Here is a 14,918-nt window from a genome sequence, read left to right as displayed (position 1 = left end):
ACTCTCTTCCTTACATGACTGCCAGTCCTGGTAGCCTGGAAGCCGCATGTCCAGAGCCCAGTTCTCCTCCCAACCTCAGAACAATCCTGCTGGAATCCCCAAGCCTCAAAGAGCAGCACCAGTCAACAGAAGGCCTCCTGCAACACACAAGGCTGTTTAAGGAACTGACGCTTGTGTTTAAAGGAGCATTAGAAAATGCAGTCTGGTAATGGGCAATAAAGCAACTTTATGAGCTGTAGTGAAATCCAAGAGTAAAACATCTGATTATGACTGCAGTAAACACATAGGTGGAGAGAGAGTTTCAGCTTGTATAATCCTTCTAAAATAATGGCTTCATGCAGGAGCAGGGGCAAGAGGAATGAGCAGGGTGGGACAATTCACCAAGAGGAAAATTATGGGATGGAGAGAGTCACAAAAGGGCTCACAGACAGTTGTTAATGGTAATCCCCTGCTCTTAGTTGTTGTTGTTTTTTTAAAAAAATGGAGGTGTGGAGGTGGGAGCTGAACCAAATGTGAACTAGAAAAACAGAGAGAGCATTGGACTGAACAGAGGAGGCTGCTGCATACCAAGCCCATCTATCAGGCCCACAAGCCCAAAATTGTCAACAGTGGCAGGCAGCAGCACCCCAGGGTTTTGGGAAGGGCTCTCGCACAACCGCTCCTGGAGATGGCCAGGGATTGACCTGGGGACCCTCTGCTTGCAAGGCAGACACTCTGCCACTGAGCTATGACGCTTCCCCACACACGACAAGAGTACACATTGCTGCTTACTCTGCAACCCCCAGACTCCCTCCACTGGTTTTTGAAGATATATACACACAAGGTTAACCACAATCCATATCTATCCTGTAGTTTCTTGAAAAATACAGCTGTTTGATGGGTTTCCCTTCAAATCAGCTCCCATCCAAATGGAAAACTTCACAGTTCAACGAGGTGTTTCCATTTGAGACAGCTGTTGCACATGCTCAGATGATTGCTTCATTAATAGAAGGGGTTGGGGGGGGTGCAGGGCCAGGGAAACCAAACAGGTAATGTGTACTGGTTGAAGACATCCCTGCCTCCTCTTTGATGTGTCTGTGCAGGGATGCTATAGCTCTGCTGGATCTCATTGCTTTCATGTCTGCTGTCCCAGCACTTTGATCTTTCCTTTCATCATAATGTTATTATTGAGGGCACATGGCGCTGAGGGGAGGGGAGATTTTTAAAGGCAAGTCTAGGAAATATTCTTAGAGTTGCACCTAGGAGACTCCTTCTTCCCAAAGGCAAAAGAGGGACAATTCCCAGAAAGCAAGCAATTGCCTTAGGCAAGCTGGGACAGGTGGCAGCAGAGGATTCTGGGAGGGAGCCTTTGGACCTTCCGTCTGGCCTTCCTGACCCTGTGCCTGTCCCATCCCATCCCCCACACCCGCAGCTTACTGGTCTACAACGGAGACAGCAACCAGTCGGCCGTGCTCTACAACTCCCACCAGAGCGACAGCGTCCCCTTTGAGGGGGTGATCAGCGAGGGCACCACCTTACGCATCGACTTTGCCTCAGAGGACCCCAGCGCCATCCCTACGTTCAACATCCGCTTCGAAGGTGATTCCCTCCCCACTTGCGGTTCTGATGTTGATGGAAATGCAGCAGGGAGTCCCTTTGCAGTCCTGCTAATCACGATAGATTAAGGCAATTAATCCAGGCATTGATTGTAATGTCCCGGGCAAGAGCAGAGAGAGTTGGCCTCATTGGGCATCAGCAATTTTCACTGCAACACTTGCCAGGCACCGGGGAAACTGCTGGTTCGCCTGTCCAGTTATAAAGGGGACAAGGCTCAGTTGGTCTGGCAGTAAGGAAGGCCCCGCAGGGGTGAAGCCTGGGCCCCCACAAAATCTGGCTGAAACAACAACAGCCCACCACCCCAAAGCTGTCTTGTGGGCAGTTCCAGTGATCCTAGCTCAACAAGGATGCTATTGGGCTGGGTGGAAGAGGGCAACCAGCAGGACCAGAGGGCAGGGGCACTTTCCCTACCAGGAAAGAGAAGGATTGGACATCTGTGCTCTCCAGATGGGATTGGACGACAACTCCCTGCAGCCCGAACCAACATGGCCAGCAGGCACAAGCCGGAGGAGTTGGAGTCCAACCACATCTGGAAGGCCAGCTGTACTCCATGCCTGCATGAGAGCACTTGGGGTGGGAGGTGGTGGCAAGTGACGGTATGTGTGTGTTGAAGGGGGAGGCACATAGTGATGCTCTGGAACTCGCTCCCCCAGGAGGCAGGGATGGCTTCCAGCTTGGATGGCTTTAAAAGAGAATTATACTGCTGAATGGAGACGGTGATCAGGGACTGCTAGCCAGGAGGGCTCTGCTCTGCCTCCACAGTCAGGCAGAAATGCTTCTGCATCGTGATTGCTGAAAACCACAGGAGGGGAGGGGCTCTTGTCCCTGGGTGCTGCTTTGGGGCATCCCATGGGTGACCAGGATGTTGGACTAGATGGGCCATTGGCCTGATCCAGCAGGCTCTTCTTACGTTCTTAGAGGCTAAGGCGGCTGTCTGTCGGGGAGAGCTGTAGTTGCAGATCCTACATTGAGCCAGAGAGGTGGGCTAGATAACCCCCAAAGTCCCACTTTTCTGTTGAAGTGTTGAGCATTTTGGACCATCAACCCTCTCGTTCCTGTAACATCAACCCGGAATGCATATGCATATCTACAGCTGGGTAGATGCAGGGGTGCAGAGACACAAGTTGGACATGGAAACCTCAGGAGATTGCCATGAAATGTGGTGTGAGTCAGGAAGAGGGGGGCATCATCCACTCTCGTAGTGGCAGCTCCTAATCTAGAATGTAGGGAACAACAGTTCTCCCCCCCCCCCCCAGGTATTCTGTGTGCAAAACTGAATGCAAAGAGTGGATCCCGTTGCAAGCTTGAAAAGCCAAATAAGATTATAAAAGACAAGTGCATTATCTAAAGCAGCTACATAGGCTGCTGTATCTCTTTGTCTCCAGTCACATTGGTGGTGTCAGGGATTATTTTGAAATGGCCTTCCAGGCAGAGAAATCTCCTTGATTCCAGCTCCTCACCAGGGAATGAAGAGCAGATGGAGATCTGGCTGCTGGATCAGCCCAAAGCCATGGTCCCGGCAGTGGCCAAACAGGTGCCCCTGGAGAAGCCCACAACAAGACCTGAGGCAGGGCGGTGTTTCTGGGCAGTGTACAAGGAACTTTCAGGGGATGGGGAATCTGTGCTGGCTTTGCGTCAGGAGGGATTTTTTAAAGAAAAAAGACTCAGGGTTGCAGTCACGACTCTCTTTGCATCTTTGTCAGGCAATCCGCAGCCTGTGGCATGAAAATGTGTTCTTCTGCATTTGCGGATCTGTCTTGCTACACTCCACTGTCTTTGCACAATCTCCGTATCATCCCAGCTCAGTCCTTATTAATACACCGCTTGCCAACACAGCGTGTGATGTTACCGCTTGTTCTCCAGCAGGTATTTTGCAACCTGGAGCTGAAATACTCAAGGCAGATCAAACACTGCTGGATGCAAATGCTTTAGAAGGGAGAAAATGTTCTGGAGCTGCAAGGAAGGAGGCTTTGCTCAGAAACAGGGAACAAGTGAGATATAGAAACTGACCAGTAGAGCAGATTTAAGTCATCTTTTTTTATTAAAAAAAAATTATTTGTTTGGGTAGAGGATGATGCTTTGTTCTTTGCTATCCTGTTCAGTTATGATTAAGATTGCATTTAGTCCTCTCATTATTCTTCCCTGCTCACACAAAAGGCATCCTGACAAAGCTAAGCCCTAAATCAATTAGAGTGACATGGATTCTCACATGCAAGCACCAGAAATGTGACATATCCCACAAGTATGAAAGGACAAATATTGTTTTAAACCTTTAGTGACAGCCAAATTCCCTTGCTTCATGCCAATCAGAGATAGCTGACAGAAAGAAGAGTTCTCAGAAAGGTGGTCTACGTTCATCCTTTGTTATTTGAACAAGCTGGACCTGCACATGGGTGTAGCCAAGAGGGGTAAATCAAGTAAATAAATAAAAATACTTAACTAACCAATCATACTGCAGAAAGCTTGTTTCTGCTCCCCTAACAAAAGTCCTGTCCCCAAACAAAAATCCTGGTTATGCCCCTGGACCTGCAGCAAGTGCAGATGTTCAGGATTCTCCGCCGCCCCGCCCCCCCACCCCTGCTCTGGCTTTCTGCCCCTTCCCTGAATCAGCCTCCTGTGGACACTAGTATGCACAGTCCTCACTGGGCTGTTTTGAAACCTTACCCTCCCCCGCCCCCACCAAATCTGCTGTCTTACTCTCAAATCTTTTTTTTTTTTTTTTTTACCTATGCAAACCTTGGGGCTGGTTCCAATTCCACTGATAGTTCCTTCTCATGTATGGATGGTGCAAAAAGTCATGGCGCTCTAAGACTGAAATTGGAAATACAGGGAATGGTGATAGCAAGCTACAAATCTAGGGACCAGGAAGTGACACCAGATTCCTCCAGTTTTTAACAGTCCAAAGCTGCCCCTCTTGCTAGGATGTGTCTTTCCAAGAAGGGGGGAATGCATGTGCTACTCTAAAACTAAATGTACACATTGGAGAATCTGTATGAGAGGGGAGACAGCAAAGCATCATGCCACACACAAGGACAGAGCACCCCAGGGAGGCCTTTCAAGATTCTACATTGCGGCTGCTTGGGGGGAGGTCTGGGGCTTTAATTCTTGATCTTCCTAAGAAGGTGAGGAAGAAACAGGCTTCCTTCCTTAACTGGGGACCTAAATCCTTTGCACAGTTGCAGTTCAAACCCTTTCTTCTGTTTTCTGCATCAGTCCCACCCAGCTCCCTTGATGAAAGCAACAAGGGAGATGTAGCTCTGAGGGATGGATGCTGTCTGTGGTCCCAGCGCTCACTCTTGGCCAGGCAGGCCTCTGGCTGAGCATCCCAGCTCTTCATTTTAATTAGGATGGAACAGAAAAAATAGCTCATTCCCCAGGGAAGTAAAGCTGGATCAGCCTCTTTCTGGGGAGATTTAAAGGGGAAGCAGTTCTCTCCAGCCCCCTCCGCCGCCAACACTTGCAAGGACTTCTGCTCTTTCAATCTGGCATGTCAAAATGCAGCCTAGCTGCTCATTACATGATCTCAAAAGAGAAACAGAAAGAAAGAAACCAGAGGGGCAAGAAGGAGCAAAGAGGGCAAAACAGCAATGAAAAGCAGGTGGGTGGGCAGTGGAGAAGACAGGCTCTAGAAACTTATCTCTTCTGGTAAACTGAGAACCACCTGCCAAGCCCCTCTCCTTCAGCCTCAGGCTCTGGCTCCATGTCACCCCCGCAAGAGGTGATAGGATAGAAGCCGATAAAATTATGCCTGGCCTGGAGAAGGTGCACTGAGGAAAGTTTTTCTCCCTCTCAGATAACACTGGAACTCAGAGGATGCTTCTGAATGCCAGTTGATGGAAGTTTCATGAGGGGAGAGTGGCAGCTGTGCCCAGCTCCTGCTTTGGGGCTACCCATAAAGGGCATCTGGTTGGCCCCTGTGAGAACAGGATGCTGGACTAGGTGGGCCCTTGGGCTGATCCACCAGGCTCTTCTCATGTTCTTACAAGTTCCTAGTCCTTCTTTGTTGTGCTTCCTGCCTCTCTGCCTCTCATTATTCCTCTTTTCCTCTTTCTCTCTGTCTAGAATACAGAAGGGAAGGCCTGATCCAATCAGAGGAGGGCCCAGTCTGGCAGAGGGAGGAGGTGGGGGGGTTGTGCATGCAAACAATGGCTGTCCTTCTGTTCCCCTTCAAGCTTTTGAGAAAGGTCACTGCTATGAGCCATACATCCAGAATGGGAACTTCACCGCCTCTGATCCCACCTACAACCTTGGGACCATTGTGGAGTTCACCTGTGAACCTGGCCACTCTCTGGAGCAAGGACCAGCCATCATTGAGTGCATCAACATCAGGGAGCCCTACTGGAATGATACTGAGCCACTGTGCAGAGGTGAGAGGAAGGAGCGGGAAGACCTCCGCACTGCAGGGCTTCAACTCACCTGTTCTTGGGGGATGTTTTTTCACAAACGCATGCGCACACACAAGTCCTCTTTCTTTCTTTCTTTCTTTCTTTCTTTCTTTCTTTCTTTCTTTCTTTCTTTCTTTCTTTCTTTCTTTCTGTTGTTTTGTACCAGGATGAAAATGGGCATAACAATGGTTGCAGGGGGCCATTCACACAGGGGGTCCTTGCCTTTCTGCATGTTTGCTAGGCATATTTATAGCCTAGATCTCAGGGTAGGGTACAATAATGAACATGTGATAAACTAAAAATGGCATAAAGTCAACTGAACAGCCAACATGGGTCAGCTAGCTGCCACTCTTGGGCCCCTTTCCCACCCACCAGAGCAGAAGGACCAACCACCAGGGTGGGCAGCTGCTGTGCAATATGTGTGTCATGTATAGATTCACCCTTCTCCTTACAAATTGCATAATAATAATAATGTACAAAACTACAGGGATTGGAGAGTTGGTGATATTATTTGTACCCTAGCAAATGTATCCATGGTTTTCCTTCTTCCCATTTTATCCTCATAACAACTCTATGAGGTAGGTAAGGCTGAGACTGGCTGAGAGGGCACTAGTACTCTGGTCTCCCAGGTCTCAGTCCAGCACCACCTAAGCTTCTTGTGCTGCTCTCAGATGGCCTTTCTGTCCTTTGCCCAGAGCAAGCCACCCTCTGCTTCACTCACCTCACAGCAGCCTCCCGCCAAGGCCTGCCACTACCTTTTGGTTCCCCGGGAGCAGATGTCATCCTCAGCAGAGGCTGAGCAGACTCCATGTGCAACTCCTTAGCAAACAACAGCAGAGGCGGCTCAGATCTGGCCTTCCCAAGTGGCTCTGAGCTGCATCCTGGCCATTTAACGCTGGCCTCTCTTGATGTTACAGCAATGTGCGGAGGGGAGCTCTCCACCGGGGCAGGGGTGATCCTTTCCCCCAACTGGCCGGAGCCCTATGCCGAGGGCGAGGACTGTGTCTGGAGGGTGCATGTCGGAGAGGAGAAGCGCATTTTCCTGGACATCCAGTTGTGAGTAGTTTTCCTACTTGTTGGACTGAGTGCCTCTCTCAGCTGTGTGCATTGCTCCATTGAAGGGACTCATCATACAGGCTGACACACACACACAATATTTTGAAAAGTTGCTTGTTCACTATGCATTTGAACACTTCTTAAGAGATCATGACCAGATTTTGCTTGGTGGCTCTCAAGATCAAGGAGCAGGCTTGCATGTCTGTTTGGATATAACTGGATATCATTTTGAGTCAAAATGGCAGAATAGACCTTTCAAAGCTGCACTGATTTTAACCACTGCCCTTATCTTTTGAATATTTTTAAATACTTGCTTTTGACATGTTGATATTTTATATTATATTTTTGTAAACCACTTAGAGGCTTTTCCTACAGTTGAGCAATATATAAATATTGTTTAGTAAATAATAAAGTAAATTATCTCTAGCCAGTTCCTTGGTGAAAGTGCAGTTGGACTAGATAACCCCCGGGATCCCTTCTGACCTTACAGTTCTATATGATAAAGGCAAGCAGGCAAGGAAAGGAAAGGGATAAAGACTTTTTAATAACTAAGCAGACATTCTCTGTGATGCAGCAAAACCTGCTGCTCAGACCCTATAGAGCATCCTCCACACAATGGATGGGGATGCTCAGGCCCAGGCTACCTGACAGATGGCTTTGCCATATGCTGAGATCCTCAGGTGAGCACCTTCTCTCTCTGGTCCCATCTTGGTCCCATTCAAACCAGAGGCACAGCTGGGAATGACCCAGGGGAGCCCTTTCAGTGGCTGCTCCTGAATTGTGGATGGCCAGAGTCCAATTGTCAGTCAAGCAGGACATTTATTTAGGTGTTGCAAGGCCAGTGTAACACAACCTCAGCCAGCAAGGAGTTGAGAGGTGGCAACACAAATATAGCAAAGGCACAAACATGTATACACTTACAAGCAAAGGGAAGCAAAGCGGCAGTTCTATGGCAGGACTTCCATCTTCCAGCTTATACTGGTTTAATCACAAGGCATCACAACTTTCTTATCTTTCCCTCCTTCCTTTGCCCTCAATAGTCATAGCAACAGCTCCTGCATGTGTCTCATTCTGTCCTTCTCAGAAGCTTCTCCCACAATCACAACCTTCACTTTCCAACCTTCACTTGTTCAGCCTTTCTCACACACATTTCAATTTTTAATTCTATTTTTCTATAATTTCTATGACACTAAAAACATTTAAAACCAGCTGAAAACATTTCAAAGCATCTCAAGCATCTAAGCACATTTAATGTTGAATGCTCACATGCTGTACATGCCACTGTCAGGATGCTGTCAACGATAAAGACAAGGAAAAGTTCCTTGCAGTCCTTTTTTATTTTAATCTTTACACAGAGAGGCTATGGACCCCAGCCTCTTGGATAATGGCGTTGTCCCAAGTGAATCTCCACCTCTCCTTCTTTCCCACTTCCTCATTGGTCATCGTCTCCTCTACAGGTGCTGCTATGTGCCCTCTGTCTTTGAGCTCTTTGCTCTCCTACTTTTAAGGCTCACAGGGTTCTTGTGATGGAGGGTCTGGAATGCTTTCTAATGACAGCGTGTGAGAAGGATGTGCATGCTCAGAGAGCCAGTGTGGTGTAGTGGTTAAGAGCGGTAGACTCGTAATGTGGTGAACTGGGTTTGCGTCTCCGCTCCTCCACATGCAGCTGCTGGGTGACCTTGGGCTAGTCACACTTCTCTGAAGTCTCTCAGCCCCACTCATCTCACAGAGTGTTTGTTGTGGGGGAGGAAGGGAAAGGAGAATGTTAGCCGCTTTGAGACTCCTTAGGGTAGTGATAAAGCGGGATATCAAATCCAAACTCCTCCTCCTCCTCTTCTTCTTCTTCTTCTTCTTCTTCTTCTTCTTCTTCTTCTTCTTCTTCTTCTCTGTCTCTCCCGTGATTTCCCAGTTTTCCCCCTCATCTGCCTCTGAGCTTCTACCTCCTTCAAACCCCTGTTGTAAATCTACACTGTCCTCCTCTTCCTCTCCCCTGAAAGAGTCAGGATGGGGAGGCGGCCTCCACCACTCCTCCTCTGCCCAGTCCCTGACACAAACTGGCTCTCTATTAAATAAGATCAGCTGATGGGCAGGAGACCAGCCTGCAGGCTCAAGCCGAGATGTCCGGGACAGAGCTGTTGTCTCCCCTGCCCCCTCTTGCCAGGACCCCACTAATGAGTGAGTCCCCTAAGGCATCTGATTCTTCCCCTCCAGATATGAAAGCCTCCCTCCACACGTTGAGGGTGGAGAGACAGGGAGATGTCTGGCAATGGAGGATAAAGCAAGGGAGCAAGTCAGGGGCACAGAGAGATGGTTGTGATTAGCCAGTGAAGATCCAGGTGTAGATATCCTCTTAAGTCAGGAAACTGGGAGGCCTTGAGCAAATCTCTGGCTCTCAGTATAGACTTCCCTACAGATGATGATTAAAAAAGGAATTATATGCATGCTGCCGTGATCTTTTGTGGGGGGGTGGCATAGGGGGAAGGGAGGGACAGGAAGATGAGGCAGCGGACAGCTTTGTTATACACTAGAAACTGATGGAGAAAACAAATGTCTCTGAGCATGCACAAAATGCTGCCGAGTAGCTACAGCAGGCAAATCACATCTGATAATAGGGCAGACAGCATAGATTCCTACGGAGCAGCTCCTCCCTCCGACTTGCTTGAAGGGATCAGAGAGAAATTCCCTTGGCAAAAACCGCTTTGCTAGTTCCACAACTTTATTTACCACTTGAGCTCACTGAAGGCTTTGTAAATACCCGCCTTCCATTTATTTAAGCCTGATGGGTCTTTGTCTTGCAATAAATCCACACGCCTCCCATCTAACACCAAGCTGAGATTTCTGACTGCAGCATGGAGGCAAACAGACGGCCTCTGCACCAGGGCGGGGCTGGCAGACCAATGCTGGCACAGCTGCCTCCCTGGCCCAGAAGCAGACTCAGGGCATGGCGGGCAGCTCCCCCCCCCCCCAGGGCACTGAGCAGAAGAAGAGCATCATCATCCCTATATTGATACGAGTATCTACTGAGAAGATCCATAAAAAGCAACTGCACCAAAAGGAATTATTGTGAAAATAAGAAATATTTAGTGGGTGGTGCCCAACGTTGTCCCTGCTCAGGGTACCATATTACCAGAGTCTGGCCCTTCCTGGCCAGTCATTCCTCTTCCTCTGTCTAGGTACAGAGACAGACAAGCATATATGCCCTCCTATGCCCTCCTAACATTCAACAGAGAGGTAAATGGGTGAGGAAAGGCCCCAACCCCAGCCATGAAGCTCAACCCCTCTCTCTTGGTCTGGCCTACACTGCAGGCTTATTGGGAAGAAGAAATGGGGAAACAATTATGGACACTGCCCTGAAATTCATAGAGGAAGGATGGGATCTAACTATGATTCGAATGTTAAGAAATTAAACATGTAGCAGGAGACCCAATTTATTTGTGTATTTCTGAGCGAAGCTGCCATTTAGGAATATTCATTGGAAGACTGCATTTTATCCTTGGGAATTAGTTGCCAGGGGCCAAAGAGCAGCTGGAGATGAAGGCATCCCAGAGTTGGGAGGGCTCCAGATGGGGGCTTAGCATCACAAACAGGTCACATAGATAATTGCAAAAGAGCTACCAGCAACTGCATGGGTTGTCTGTCTGTCTGTCTGTCTGTTTGTTTAATTGTTTGTTTTAAATAATGCATTGGATTTGTCATGGATAGGGAAAATCTGGATTAAGGGATTGGGGGTAGGGAATACAGGCTATCCTTTTTATACCAGTGATGTCATGTGGACACTGCGGAAAAGTTGCAAGTGTGAGCTGCAGGCTTTCCACCTCTGGAAGCAGCACCTGGAGATTTCAAGAGGACCAAAGGGGCTTCCCAGTTCAAGACTGCAGACCTTATGCTTATTTAACATGCAATATAGGGCCCATCCTCTGAACCAGCTGCTGCTTCTGAAGAGTCTGCAACTGCTACAACAGCCTGGCAACCACATATAAATGGTGGCTGCCAGCTCCAGTCACAGGACAGCAGGTCCCCTCACCCCACCCCTGCAAGGGTGCCCTCTTGCGTTGCACTTCGGGCCAATGACATGCCAGTTGCTGGCTTTGGGGGTTTGGATTTCACAGCTCTGCAGGTCACAAACAGTAGTGGTTGGCAGGTGTGTGGGTAGCAGTAGCACGACCCTTTCTGGCTGACCTGTGATTTGAGAATAAGAAGAGGGCAATTTACATCCACCCTTGAAGGAAGCTTGAAGGAAGATCCCACCCACCCTTCCCTCTCCAAATCTTTGGTCAGCCTTCTAATCCAGGGTAGGTCCTTTTCCAGTCTGCAGTGTCTGTTCGTCATATTTGGAGCAGTCCTCAGAATCAGGTTTTTGCTCTCTGTGTGAACCCATTAAAGTTGTGCTCTCCTCAGCTCTTAGGAGAAAAGAATCATAGAATCATAGAGTTGGAATAGACCACAAGGGCCATCGAGTCCAACCCCCTGCCAAGCAGGAAACATCATCAGAGCACTCCTGACATATGGTTGTCAAGCCTCTGCTTAAAGACCTCCAAAGAAGGAGACTCCACCACACTCCTTGGCAGCAAATTCCACTGTCGAACAGCTCTTACTGTCAGGAAGTTCTTCCTAATGTTTAGGTGGAATCTTCTTTCTTGTAGTTTGGATCCATTGCTCCGTGTCCGCTTCTCTGGAGCAGCAGAAAACAACCTTTCCCCCTCCTCTATATGACATCCTTTTATATATTTGAACATGGCTATCATATCACCCCTTAACCTCCTCTTCTCCAGGCTAAACATCCCCGGCTCCCTTAGCCGTTCCTCATAAGGCATCGTTTCCAGGCCTTTGACCATTTTGGTTGCCCTCCTCTGGACACGTTCCAGTTTGTCAGTGTCCTTCTTGAACTGTGGTGCCCAGAACTGGACACAGTACTCCAGGTGAGGTCTGACCAGAGCAGAATACAGTGGCACTATTACTTCCCTTGATCTAGATGCTATACTCCTATTGATGCAGCCCAGAATTGCATTGGCTTTTTTAGCTGTCGCGTCACACTGTTGGCTCATGTCAAGTTTGTGGTCAACCAAGACCCCTAGATCCTTTTCACATGTACTGCTCTCAAGCCAGGTGTCCCCCATCTTGTATTTGTGCCTCTCATTTTTTTTGCCCAAGTGCAATACTTTACATTTCTCCCTGTTAAAGTTCATCTTGTTTGTTTTGGCCCAGTTCTCTAATCTGTCAAGGTCGTTTTGAAGTGTGATCCTGTCCTCTGGGGTGTTAGCCACCCCTCCCAGTTTGGTGTCATCTGCAAATTTGATCAGGATGCACTTGAGTCCATCATCCAAGTCGTTGATAAAGATGTTGAATAAGACCGGGCCCAAGACAGAACCCTGTGGCACCCCACTAGTCACTCTTCTCCAGGATGAAGAGGAACCATTGATGAGCACCCTTTGGGTTCGGTCAGTCAGCCAGTTACAAATCCACTGAGTGGTAGCATAGTCAAGTCCGCATTTTACCAGCTTCTTTACAAGAATATCATGGGGCACCTTGTCAAATGCCTTGCTGAAATCAAGGTAGGCTACATCCACTGCGTTCCCTTCATCTACCAGGCTTGTAATTCTGTCAAAAAACGAGATCAGGTTAGTCTGACATGACTTATTTTTCAGAAATCCATGCTGACTATTGGTGATCACAGCATTCCTTTCTAGGTGCTCACAGACTGTTTGCTTAATGATCTGCTCCAGAATCTTCCCTGGTATTGATGTCAGACTGACTGGGCGATAATTATTTGGGTCCTCTCTTTTCCCCTTTTTGAAAATAGGGACAACATTTGCCCTCCTCCAGTCTGCCGGGACTTCGCCTGTTCTCCAGGAATTCTCAAAGATGACTGCCAGTGGTTCTGAGATCACATCTGCCAGTTCTTTTAATACTCTTGGATGCAGTTCATCTGGCCCTGGAGACTTGACTACATCTAAACTAGCCAAGTATTCTTGTACTATCTCCTTAGTTATTCTGGGCTGTGTTTCCTCTGCTGAATCATTTGCTCCAAATTCTTCAGGTCGGGCATTGTTTTCTTTATCAGAGAAGACTGAGGCAAAGAAGGCATTGAGGAGTTCAGCCCTTTCTGTGTCCCCTGTTTGCATTTCACCATCTTCTCCTCTGAGTGACCCCACTGTTTCTTTGTTCTTCCTTTTGCTACAGACATACCCATAAAAGCCTTTTTTGTTGCTTTTAACCTCTCTAGCAAGCCTGAGTTCATTCTGTGCTTTAGCTTTTCTGACTTTGTGTCTAAGAAGGGACATAAGAAGGCATAAATGTCACCAGGAAAACAGTCTTTTGACAGGAAGCCACGATTTACTATAAAATGTCAGCTTTCCAGTGGGATTATCCAAGTGGCTTCCAAGAAGAACTTTAATCAAATTCCCAGCTAAGCTGGCGCACAGCCAAGGATGAGGAGGGAGCCTCAGCAGCTGTATGGGCTGAGGCAAGGAGTGGGGGCAGATCTGAGCAAGGCAGAATTCCATGCAAGGGAGACAGAATCATAGACTTGTAGAGTTGGAAGGTACCCCAAGTGTCATCTAGTTCAGCCCCCTGAAATTCAGGAATCACAGCTAAAGAGTCTCTGACAGATGCCCACCCAATGAGGAAGCTTCCAAGGGAGCCTGTTCCACAGTCGAGCACCTCTTACCACCAGAATGTTATTCCTAATGTTGCATCAGAACCTCCTTTCTTATCATATGAATCCATTGGTTCCAGTTTTCCCTTCTGGAACAGCAGAAAGCAGGCTTGCTCCATCTTCCATGTGGCAGCCCTTGGGATATTTTGAGATCTTCACAACAGGTGACTTCCAAGTGCTCTCTCTCCTGTTGTGGACCAGCATGGTTTGGTGCAATTTACATCTTAGACCAAGGGTAGCCAACATGGTGCTCTCCAAATGTTCTTGGGATTCCTATTCTCATCAGCCCAGTGGCACCAGGGATTATGGGAGTTGTAATCCAGCAAGATCTGGAGGGCACCCCATGTCTTAGATGGTGCTCTGCTAGCCCTTCCCATTGCTCCCTCCAGGGGACTTTTTATTGCAGCTTCTGCATCTCTCCTTCACCCATCTCCTGCCACCAGCATCAGGACCTTAAAATTATTAAACAGAACTGAGAACCCCATGGTGTTCTGGAAGTCACAATTTAGTGTGCAGACATTAGCAGATGGTGATAACTGTGAATGCTTTGGGCTGCTGCTGATTCCTACTGATTCCCACACAAGAACATGGCGGGGCTCTTTTCTGGCTGGCTGGCAGACTGGTGTTTCTCCTTGACTCCACCTGCCCCCACGCCCAAATATTTGCCATCAACTCTGAGTTGAAGGGGAAAGTTTGAATTTACTTAAGAGCAGCACCCTCTGCTGGCCAATAGAAGCTCTGCTACTGTGTTGAATTTAGAAGTGAGACCAGTGAGGGGTTACCAGTTTCTGATATTGTCCCCTGTCTGCTTGCCATGCAGAGATTCACTGATCTTCATGCCATGAGCTTTGCCTGCCGCTCCTGTTCTTTCTTCTTCTTTTTTGCTGTTCTTTTTTATTGGTTTCTTTAGACATACATTCATCATACCACATTGTAACAACTTGATTTTCCTGTAAATCAAATATATGTTTTTAAAACATTTGTTGTTTAGTCGTTTAGTCGTGTCCGACTCTTCATGACCCCATGGACCAGAGCACTCCTCTGTCTTCCACTGCCTCCCGCAGTTTGGTCAGACTCATGTTCGTAGCTTCGAGAACACTGTCCAGCCATCTCGTCCTCTGTCGTCCCCTTCTCCTTGTGCCCTCAATCTTTCCCAACATCAGGGTCTTTTCCAGGAGTCTTCTCTTCTCTTCTTATGAGGTGGCCAAAGTATTGGAGCCTCAGCT

At 48.1% G+C, this 14,918-nt stretch overlaps 1 protein-coding gene across 6 annotated transcripts in view; it reads left to right on the top strand.

Annotated features, from left to right (window-relative positions):
- SEZ6L (seizure related 6 homolog like) overlaps positions 1 to 14,918 on the top strand; it is a 149,813-nt gene that overhangs the window by 117,185 nt on the left and 17,710 nt on the right. For all 6 annotated transcript variants that reach the window (XM_028709549.2, XM_028709550.2, XM_077919996.1 and 3 more), the window contains 3 exons: positions 1,412 to 1,578; positions 5,769 to 5,963; positions 6,899 to 7,037. In XM_028709549.2, the coding sequence (XP_028565382.2) occupies positions 1,412 to 1,578; positions 5,769 to 5,963; positions 6,899 to 7,037 (501 nt within the window). The remainder of the gene's footprint in view (positions 1 to 1,411; positions 1,579 to 5,768; positions 5,964 to 6,898; positions 7,038 to 14,918) is intronic.

Source organism: Podarcis muralis, chromosome 16 (assembly GCF_964188315.1).
Source record: "Podarcis muralis chromosome 16, rPodMur119.hap1.1, whole genome shotgun sequence".
NCBI lineage: Eukaryota > Metazoa > Chordata > Lepidosauria > Squamata > Lacertidae > Podarcis > Podarcis muralis.
This window is presented reverse-complemented; position numbering and strand designations above follow the sequence as displayed.